Source organism: Muntiacus reevesi, chromosome 1 (assembly GCF_963930625.1).
Source record: "Muntiacus reevesi chromosome 1, mMunRee1.1, whole genome shotgun sequence".
NCBI lineage: Eukaryota > Metazoa > Chordata > Mammalia > Artiodactyla > Cervidae > Muntiacus > Muntiacus reevesi.
The window spans coordinates 78,969,197-78,979,686 of record NC_089249.1 but is presented as its reverse complement, the minus strand read 5'-3'; the positions used below and the strand labels follow the sequence as shown (position 1 = coordinate 78,979,686).

The 10,490-nt window shown below is 49.5% G+C and overlaps 1 protein-coding gene across 3 annotated transcripts in view; it reads left to right on the top strand.

Moving 5' to 3' along the window:
* Positions 1–447: 447 nt before the first annotated feature.
* The window catches only part of IL6R (interleukin 6 receptor), a 53,677-nt gene continuing 43,634 nt past the window's right edge, over positions 448–10,490 (top strand). For 2 of the 3 annotated variants that reach the window (XM_065903375.1, XM_065903368.1), the window contains exon 1: positions 451–1,080. In XM_065903375.1, coding sequence (XP_065759447.1) covers positions 996–1,080 — 85 coding nt within the window. In that variant the 5' untranslated portion in view covers positions 451–995. Of the gene's footprint in view, positions 1,081–10,490 lie in introns of all 3 variants that reach the window. The other variant, XM_065903384.1, reaches the window with a different exon arrangement.

Here is a 10,490-nt window from a genome sequence, read left to right as displayed (position 1 = left end):
TTTCTGTCAGTAAAATCGGGAGGGCGGACACCCGCGTTTTGAAACGGCCTGGACCCCGTGTCAGGTGTATAGATCTTCACAACCACAGTGTCTTCATAACGATCCTGACAATACAGACTTTCTTATATCTGACAGATGAAGGCAATTCAAGGGAACTGTAGGCACAGTAGGTGGAGGTCTGGATGGCAACCCAGGTCTCAATCCCCTTCCAAAGCCCAAACCTTTTCCTTGCGGGTACTGCGGGGGCCAGACAGGCACGGGGAAAGAATGTACCTTTACTGTAGTGAGTCTCCCGATGCCTCAGCCCAGATCCATTAAATCAGAATCTCTGGGGGTGGGAACCAGACATGGATGGTTTTAAGGGCTCCCAGGTGGTTCTGAGGGGCAGAAAGGGCTGCCAAGCCCTGCTTTACTGTAAGAGGCCCATCGCCTCCTCCAGGGCTCTCCAGGTGCTCCTTTCACAGAGTAATCCTGGTCACGAAACCAAAAATCAAAACCGAGCCAGTGGTGTCTAATTCCCCTGCTCTGATCAACAGAAGTAGAGGGAGGGTCCCCGGCCGAGCTCGCCCCCGCGGGGTTCGGAGCTCCTGCCCTGGAGGTTCAGGTGCGGCGCGGCGGCAGGAAGCCACCCCCTCCGCTCGGCCGGTGCGCGGGGCTGTTGCGCCATCCTCCTCGACTTTCGTAACAGCACCCTGGGACAGCCGAGAGACAGCTCCAGGGCGAGTTCCTCAAATGTTTTCCTGCGTTGCCGGAGCCGTCCGCGGCTCTGAGTCATGTGCAAGTGGGAAGTCGCACTGACCCTGATCTCGGCCAGAGGGAGCCGAGCCGAGAGCGGCGCGGGGCTCGGGGACTCGCAGTGCAGGCGGAGCGCGGGCCCCCCGGGGATGGGGGCTGCCCTCCGGGCGTGAGCCCGCCCGCCGCCCCGCCCCAGCCGTCGGCTCCCGGCCCGCCCGCCTGCCTCTCTGGGAACATGGGGCATTAGCCGAGGAGGAAGCATGCTGGCCGTCCGCTGCGCGCTGCTGACCGCCCTACTCGCCGCGTCCGGGACGGCGCTGGCCTTGGAGGGCTGCCCCGCGCTGGGTAAGGGCTTCGGGCGCTGCCGGAGGGCTGGGGCAGCTGGCGGCTGGGGGAACCTAGGTGGCTGCGGTAGACGCCGCGCGGCGGAGGGAGGCAGGGGGCGGTGACGGCTCCTCCCGTCCCGGGCTCGCTGGGGTCCCCGCGGCACAAGGTGCGGCCCCAGGCTCCCCCAGCTGTCCCCCCGGGGGCGCTTGCTCGCGCGCCCCCTTGCTGCGTCCTGCCTCTTCGGCCCGGCGCTCTCTCCCCTTGACTTCTCTGCCTCCGGGAAGCTCTCTGCGATCCGCGTACAAGACGTGGTGTATTCTCAGAAACCCGATCCTCGGGTCTCCTTCCCAGTGCCCCCCCAGAGTCCTTACACAACTGCGTCCTGGGTTATTTTAAAAGGAGATGCCCTAGCGGAGCGGAATTCCTGCCCCGGGCGTCCTTTATACCAGCGCCGCCTTTGCCCCTCAGCTTTCGGGGAAGGCATCCCGCCTGGCTGTCCCCTCGGACCCCGGGTTGATGTGTGGATGACAGTGCCCTGACTCTGAAGGGAGTGACATCACGGGCGCTGAATCACGGACCTTCCGGCTGTTCGCTGCCCGCACTCGCTTAGGCAGACACCGGCTCTGGCAAGCCGTGTGCCGCAGATCTGGGAATTTAAGCCAAGTAAGGGGGTTTGGCCAGGGGACTGAGACGTCTTGAGATTGGCACACACTGGACTCCACTTTCAGACGAGAGAAGGAGGGGTGAGGCAGAGGGCACCGGGCACTTGTTGCTCCTGTGGACTGTAATGTGCCTCTGGCTCAGCCCTCGCTCTGGGCTCTGGCGGCATGCCCTGCAGCCTGTCTAAGGCTCTCTTCTGGAGGACCCGGGCAACTGTTTGTCCAGAGGTTTATTTTAGGGTCTGAAGGCTTCTTTGAGGCCACAGTGGAAAACCAAGGGGGCAGCCAGCAAGCTTCTGGGAACAGATGGCTGGGGGCCGGTGACTCTGGCTTTCACTGCTAGATCGCACTGCGCCCCTGCCCTGGGTGAACACCTTCAATCATCCCTCCCTGCTGGAGAGAACCAGGGGCTTGTGTGCCTGCAGCTGCCTTCGCCTTCTGAATGGCTGTGATCTTTGTGCTTCAAGGAGGAAAGAAAAGGGATTCCTTTTCTCAGCACATGTTTATAACCCCAGCTGCTAACAGCGGCTGTGGAAGGAGGACTCCTGTGCTTTACACACGTTCTCTGCTGGATCTGAATAATACTTTGTTCCAGAGAGGAGGCCAACATTTAGAGAGGTTGGGATGGGAAGTTGTCAGGCCGGCTTGGTGGAGGCCCACCCTTCCACTGCGCTGTGCTCCGATGTGGTAGATCCCCAAGACTTCCAAATGGAGAACTAGCCGGGCAAGCAGAGCTGGAGGTGTCTGGAGGACAACCTGGGTATCACCCCTGGCTGACCAAGTGTTGGCCAGCAGAGGCCAAGGGAAGGGGAGGCCTGGGTTTGCCCACTGTTCTCTCAGAGAGAGCCAAGGCAGGGTTGAGGCCTGGGGCACCCAGGAGGGAGCAAGCCTTCCCTGCCTGCCTTGGTTGCTACTCACACCACACCCCAGGGCACCTGCCCCAGGGAGGTTACTGCTGTAGCTGCTGCTTCCTTTTTCTCCTAAGTGGCTATGAAGCACTGCAAGGGCAGGCGATTGCAGTCAGTTCTCCGTTTTCCTCGTGCTCAGGTGGGTCGGGCGAAGTGGTCTCAAGGCCTGGACAGCCTCGTGAAAGGCAGAACTGAGAGTGTGGGAAGGAAGTGAAAGCCCTCCCAGTTCAGGAGGAACATGCAGAGAAGTAGAAAATACCCAGCTCCCCTCCCACACCCACACAGAACTCAACCCACAAACTTGAGAGCAAAAATAAAGACATTGTACAGGAAACATGGAGCAAATGACTGTGAGATATCTCGCTTTGGAGAAGTGAGGGGCCGAGCTGAGTAGCAGAGGCTGGAGTTGGTTTAGAGGGGAAATCCGCTGGCTCTCCTGGCTGTGGGCCCTTATAGCCAGGAGGCGTGTTTTCCTTGGGATCAGCCGCTGCCCACACATCTGAGAGCTGGCAGGGCTTCGCAAGTGAACTGCTGTCTCAGGGCCTGTACTAGCTGGGACAGAGGTGTCAGGTATGGAAGGCCTAGACATCTGTGACTGAGGTTCCTCTCGCCTTCTCTATTACAAGACAATGCCCAAAACAAACACCTACACCTTTAAATCTCACAGTCCTATCTCAACCTCTAAACTTCCCTTCAGGGCCACCTCTTTCAGTTCCAGTGCCTACCTGCATTCTTCAGTCACTTCAGTTCAATCACTCAGTCGTGTACGACTCTTTGTGACCCCTTGGACTGCAGCATGCCAGGCTTCCCTGTCCATCACCAACTCCCGGAGCTTACTCAAACTCATGTCCATCGAGTTGGTGATGCCATGCAACCTTTCTCCTCCTGCCTTCAATTTTTCCCAGCATCAGGGTCTTTTCCAGTGAGTCAGTTCTTCACATCAGGTGGCCAAAGTATTGGAGTTTCAGCTTCAGCATCAGTCCTTTCAATGAATAGTCAGGACTGATCTCCTTTAGGATGAACTGGTTGGATCTCCTTGCAGTTCAAGGGACTCTCAAGAGTCTCCTCCAACATCACAGCTCAAAAGCATCAGTTCTTCAGTGCTCAGCTTTCTTTCTAGTCCAACTTTCATATCCATACACAACGACTGGAAAAACCATAGCTTTGACGAGACAGACCTTTGTTGGCAAAGTAATGTCTCTGCTTTTTAATATGCTATCTGGGTTAGTCATAGCTTTTCTTCCAAGCAGCAAGTGTCTTTTAATTTCATGGCTGCAGTCACCATCTGCAGTGATTTTGGAGCCCCCTAAAATAAAGTCTGTCACTGTTTCCATTGTTTCCCCATCTATTTGCCATGAAGTGATGGGATTGGATGCCATGATCTTAGTTTTCTGAATGTTGAGTTTTAAGCCAACTTTTTCACTCTCTTTTTTCACTTTCATCAAGAGGCTTTTTAGTTCTTAGTCTCACCCTAAATCAATATTTCTCAAAAGGATCATTCTGGGTCTATTTGAATAAAAATTGGTGTGTGTGTGTGTGTGTGTGTGTGTGTGTGTGTGTGTGTGTGTGTGTGTACGTGTGTACCTGCCTGGGTGCCCCGGGAGTGGGGAGTGGGTACCTGACAAGAATGCTGATCCTTGGCCCCTGCCCCAGATTTACTAAAGATAAATATTTGGAAGTAAGGCTCAGGAAATGTCCTTTTCAACAAATACCGCTTGTGATTCACAAATTTGAGGATGACTGGCTAAACGATGTGATGAAGAACTGAAGGAAGGCCTTCCCCACTTCTGGCTTCTAGTTGCCAGAAATCCCTCCTGCTTTAGCTCTGCCTCTTGTGCTGTGTGTACTTGGTCGCTCAGTTGTGCCTGGCTCTTCGCGACACCATGGACTGCAGCCTGCCAGGCTCCTCTGGTCCACGGGGATTCTCCAGACAAGAATACTGGAGTGGGTTGCCATGCCCTCCTCCAGGGGATCTTTCCAACCCAGGAATCAAACCTGTGTCTCCCACATTGCAGGCAGATTCTTTACCGACAGAGCCACCAGGGAAGCCTGCCTCTTGTTGATTCTGGCTCAGATGGTAAAGAATCTGCCCGCAATGCAGGAGATCCAAGTTTGATTCCTGGGTCAGGAAGATCCCCTGGAGAAGGGAATGACTCTCCAATCCTGTATTCTTGCCTGGAGAGTCCCATGGACAGAGGAGCCTGGCAGACTGGGATCTCAAAAAGTCAGACCCAACTGAGCAACGAACACTTTCACTTGTTTTCACTTGTTTATTCACTGCCGCAAACAGTTATGAATCCTGTGAAGCCCTAGAATCAGCCACTCAGTGAAGTGAAGTGAAGTGAGGTGAAGTGAAGTGAAGTGAAGTGAAGTGAAGTGAAGTGAAAGTCGCTCAGTCACGTCCGACTCTTTGCGACCCCATGGACTATATAGTCACCACCTAAAGTCTGCCCTAAAAGGAGCTTAAAAATGGTCAAGGGTGAATCCCTAGGAGGGACTGAGGAAACCCTCTGTCCTGTCCTGCTTGGTACCTGCTACTCAAGGACCAAGTTGTTGGGGGAGAGGGGTGGACCAAGATCCTGGGGGAGAGGGGTGGACCAAGATCCTGAGGCAGCAGGCCTGTGGAGCCTCACTGCACGTCACATCTCAGACCCTCTGCGTCTTGGCCTGTGGACTGGGCTAACAGATCCTCCCCTTCCAGGGTGTTTGGAAGGATTACACAAAGCTGGTCCAGTCAGTCACTTTCCTTCACTTCCCCTCTGGTTCTCCTGTCCCACCAGCCTTGCCTGCCACCAGCCCACCCAGTGAGCCAGAGCATTCCTATCGCTGAATCTGGGCTTTTCCAGGTGAGGCTGAAAGATCTAGATCTGTTCTCTGTAATATGGTAGCCACTTACTAAGTGGGGCTGCTTGAATTTGAATTAATTAAAATGAAATCAAATTTAAAATGTAGTTCTTTTATTGCACTAGTCACACTTGGCTACCATATTGGACAGCAAAGGTATAGAGCATTTTGATCATCGCAGAAAGTTCTACTGGACAGTGCTTGGTCTTGAGTGCTAAACAGTTTCTTCCAGAGATTTTCTGTTGCTTTTTATCGCTCTCTGGACCTTCTTTCCATCTGAACACAGCTCATCTTGCACAGTTAATGGTTAAGATTTTGGAGCCAGACTGATCTCTGCCCAGCCCTGCCATGGAGAATAATGTGAGCTTCAGCAGGGGATTTTTACCATCTCAGAGACTTCCCGTCCTCATCTGGAAAATAGAAATAATATACTACCTCACAGCGTGGTTATGAAGATGAAATGTGCTAAGTAAGGTACTACTCAGAGCACATAGCGAGATCTCTAACACAGAGCGAATGCTTAAATACATGTAGCCAATAATGTATTCTTCTGAAAAAAATATTTTGAGCTCCTTTGATGTTCCAGGCACTATTCTAAGAGCTGTGGATACAGCAATGAGCCAAACAGACAAAATTCCCAGGCTCATTGGGGCTTCTTTGTATTAGGGATGTAAATTAAATATATAGTATGATAATGACTAGTGCTAAGGAGGAAAGGGCTTCCCTGGTGGCTCAGATGGTAAAGAATGTGCCTGCAATGCAAGAGACACGGGTTTGATTCCTTGATCAGAAAGATCCCCTGGAGGAAGGCATGGCAACCCACTCCAGTATTCTTGCCTGGAGAATCCCATGGACAGAGGAGCCTGGTGGGCTACACACAGTCCACGGGTTGCAAAGAGTCAGACACGACTGAGCAACTAAGCGCGTGCGTGCACACACACGCACACCCCCGAGGAAAAACAAAACAGGGGAGGGAGATAGGAACAATGTGTACAAATCAAGAAGGATGTGGAACTGATCTTTTTGAGGGGAAGCTGGGGAAGTTCTCACCAAGAAGATGATGTTGGAATGAAAGTCTGAGGAAATCTAAAAATATTGAGGGATTCCTTATACTTCCATCTTGTGCAAGCAAATTCCTGCCTCCTCTTTAACAATCTGGTCCTACCTGAGGACCTGTCGAGTTCTGGAGCAGAGGGCTCTGTCGGGACACTTGGATGCCTCCTGCCCTGGTGAAGTTTGGGTTTGTCTCCGGGGAGACCAAGCCTCGGTCATCAGCTCTTTGGACTCCAGGTGGACAGGGAGGTTCTAGATGTCCTGTCCTTAGTTGTCACTGAGGTGTTAAGTCTTTGGAAGAGAGTCTTTGAGGACCAGAGTTGTGAGATAGCAAAAAAGAGACTTTTAACTCTCAGACTGTTTGGTGAAGCCCTGGGGAGTGTCTTTGGGGTCATCTGTGTGCTTTATGCTCTTCTGCACTTGAGAGCCAAAAAGGTCCAAAATCTCTGGTAGAGTCGGGGACTTTTCTGGCACGGTCCTGAGTTTGGCCTGACTTCCAGCCAGGCTATCTCCTAATGCCTTTGTTCAGTTTCCCTCCACCTCCCAACTTCCTGGCATCCTCTAGTTGTTCCTTTCTACCCTATAGTTAGAACAACTATCACCATCCTGAATGCCGATTGTACAAACTGTGCTAAGCTCTTTGCATCTATGATCTCACTCACTCTTCACAGCAGCTGTGTGTGAGAGGGGTCTTGGTGCCTGGCATAGAGAGGGTGGGCTGTCAGACCGCAGGTTTTGTGGCGGGGGTTGGGGGAGGAGATCAGGAGTTGTTTTTAGACATGTTGAAACTGAACTGTCTTTTAGACAATGGAGAGAAAATGCTGAGGAGCTGGGTATAGGAGTCCAGAGTTTGGGGATGCAGACTTGAGTTTGAGGTATGAATTTGGGAGTTGGCTGATGACAGAGGTTATGTCAAGTCTTGAGCATGGCTGAGATCACAGAGGGTGAGAATGTAGATGGAGAAGCGAAGAGGTCCTGGGCTGAGCCCTGAGGCACTCCGACCTGGAAAATCAGGAGAGTTGTCCTGAAAACAGTGAGGACAGTGCCTCAAGAGATGGGAACGGTTTAGTGGTGTCAAACACTAAGAGAGCAAGAAGACAGCCTGACCAGTGGACTTAGCTACACTCAGGCCATTGGTGACCTTGACTTGATGTGAGGAGTTTTGGCAAAATGGTGGAGGCCTAAGGCTGACAGGAGTGGACTAGAAAGAGAACAGGCGGAGAGAAACAGGAGCCAGCAAGTGGAGGCCACTCTTCTGAGGATTTTAGCTGTAAAGAGGAGTAAAGAAATGGAGTGTTCGTTGGCTGGAGGCGTGGGGTCATGAAAAGAATTTTTAAAAAGATGACTGAAATCTCAGCCTGTTTGTATGCTGATGAAAATAATCTAGTAGAGACCAAAAATTGACAGAGAATTGCTGAAGTAGTGTCCTTGAGTAGGCGAAAGGAAACCAATGCTCAGAGAGGTTAAGAAACTCACTCAAGATGGCACAGCGAGGAAATGACAGACCTTGCTCTTTCCACTGTATCACATGTGTCGCCCACAACTCCCACCCTTCCCAAAGCTCGGAGACATCAAAGTCACTATTTCTCTTCTCAGTATTCTCAGAGACTTACCAACTCCATACACACTGATGTGGCAGAGACAGCTCTGATTTCGCCCCAGGAAGTGTCCTTCTTCAGTACTTTTAAGAAGAACGCTTAAGGCCCTGTGTACGTTTAAGCCGTTGCACTGTAACTCCCTCCTCCCCGGCATACATTCATATCACTTTGGGTCAGGGAAATGTTTTATAACCACGTGTCCCTGTAAATGAGCTTTCTGTATCTCTAAGCAAGGCAGCTGGGAGAGCAGAGAGAGAAAACATCTCAGGGGGCAGACAGTTCTGGCCTGTCTCTAGACTGCCCTCTCACCTAATCGGCCAACCTTGAGCCAAGTCACTCCAAGCTCAGACAGACAGGGGAACACTTCTTGAGGCTGAAACAAACAAAATCAGGTGCTTGATTGCTGTTTCTGATCTGAAGAGCCTATTTTGATGCAAGAAGGGAGAGACTATAGTATGAAGACTTTCTCATAGAAAAGGGGAAAGACCCACGATTGCAGTGGGAATAGTAATTATAATTGCTCATGTTTTTTGAGAGATTAGGTGTGTTCTGAGAATACTGCTAAGTTTTTAACATTAGTTATCTAATACAACTCTCACACCAACCTTTAGAAATAGTTATTATTGGGCTTCCCTAGTGGCTCAGACAATAAGGAATCTGCCTGCAATGTAGGAGACCCGGGCTGGGTCTCTGGGTAGGGAAGATCCCCTGGAGAAGGGAATGGCTACCCTCTCTAGTATTCTTGCCTGGAGAATTCGATGGACAGAGGAGCCTGGCAGGCTACAGTCCATGGGGTCGCAAAGAATCAGATGCCACTAAGTGACCAACTGATACATACACATACACACTCATTATTATTATTTCCATTTTAGGGATGGGAAAAGTGAGGCCTAAGGAGATTGAGAAACTAGCCCAAGGTCACACAAGTAGTAAGTGACTGTCCAGGGTTGGAACTTGGGTGTGTCTGAATCCTCTTAACTGCTTTACCCAATGGACTAGGAAAAAGTTCATTTATTTTTATAAATAAAGAACTTCCTCTTTATTTTAATGTTTTTTAATTTTTTTTAATTTTTTTAAAATTTATTTTTATTTATTTATTTGGCTGCACCAGATCATTAGTTATGGCACACAGGATCTTCGATCTTCCTTGTGGCATGAGGAATCTCTAAGTTGCAGAATGGAGGATCTGCCGCCTATGGGATGTAGTTACCTCACGAGGGATCAAACCCAGGCCCCCTGTGTTGGGAGCACGGAGTCTTAGCCATTGGACTACCAGGGAAGTCCCTAAAGAACTTCCTCTTTAATTTTTTTTTTTGTATTTCATTATATGGACACACCGAATTTCTTTACCCATTTTCCTTTTGATGGACTTCGTCTTTGGGCTTGGTTCCTGGCTTAGCCATTACAGATAGTGCTTCGGGGAGTAAGTTTGCATATCCATCATGTTGCCTAAGTGCAAAAGCATGGGCAGCATAAATTCCTCACAGTGAATCTGTGGGTCAAAGGCCATGTGTGTTTGTGCTTTTGAGTGAGAGTGAAAACTTCACCAATTCATATTCCCAGTAGCAATGAGAGAATGCCTGTCTCCACACCTCTGATGAAAACGTGTAATCAACCTGAGATGGTGTCTATGTGGAATTAATTTTCATTTACCTTATCTGAGTGCGATTATACAGGTTTTTGCTTATTTAAGAGATATTTGCATAGCCTGTTTTTATGAGCTTCCTCATATATTCATTGCTCATTAAAAAAAAGAATTGGGTTGTTGGTCTTTTTCTTGTTTCCAGGGGCTCTTAATATAGTAAAGAATTTAGACCTCTATGATATGAATTTTGAAGACTTTTCTCTGGTTTGTCATTTGTCTTTTGACTTTTTGGTGGGGGTTAGTTTTTGTCATGTGTATTTTTAAAAAATTGTAGTTGAGTTTATCAATTTATTTTATGACTTTTAAATGTTGTATCATGCTTAATAAGATCTTCCCTATGCCAAAACTGTTTTAAAAGATTCTTTTGGGGGGTGTGTAAAAAAAAGATTATTTTTTTCTGGTACTTTTAATAATTTTTAATATTTAAATGTTTGATCCATTTAAATTTATCATGTAGGGAGGTATGGCTCTAACTTTTTGACTCCTGGTTGTTACCTGATGTCCTTTTCTGTAGTTTGTTGAATAATCCATCTTTCCGTTGTTGATTTTAAAAAGTCACCTTTAAAATCTACCAAATTACTGAATATTCTTGGGTTTATACCACCTGATGGAGACTGAGTAGTTAAAAAATTCTGAGGCCTAATCGCCTGGGTTTGTGTCTAGGCTGACTCCTAATTAGTTATGTAACCAGCCTCCTGTAAGATAGGCTGTTGAGAAGATC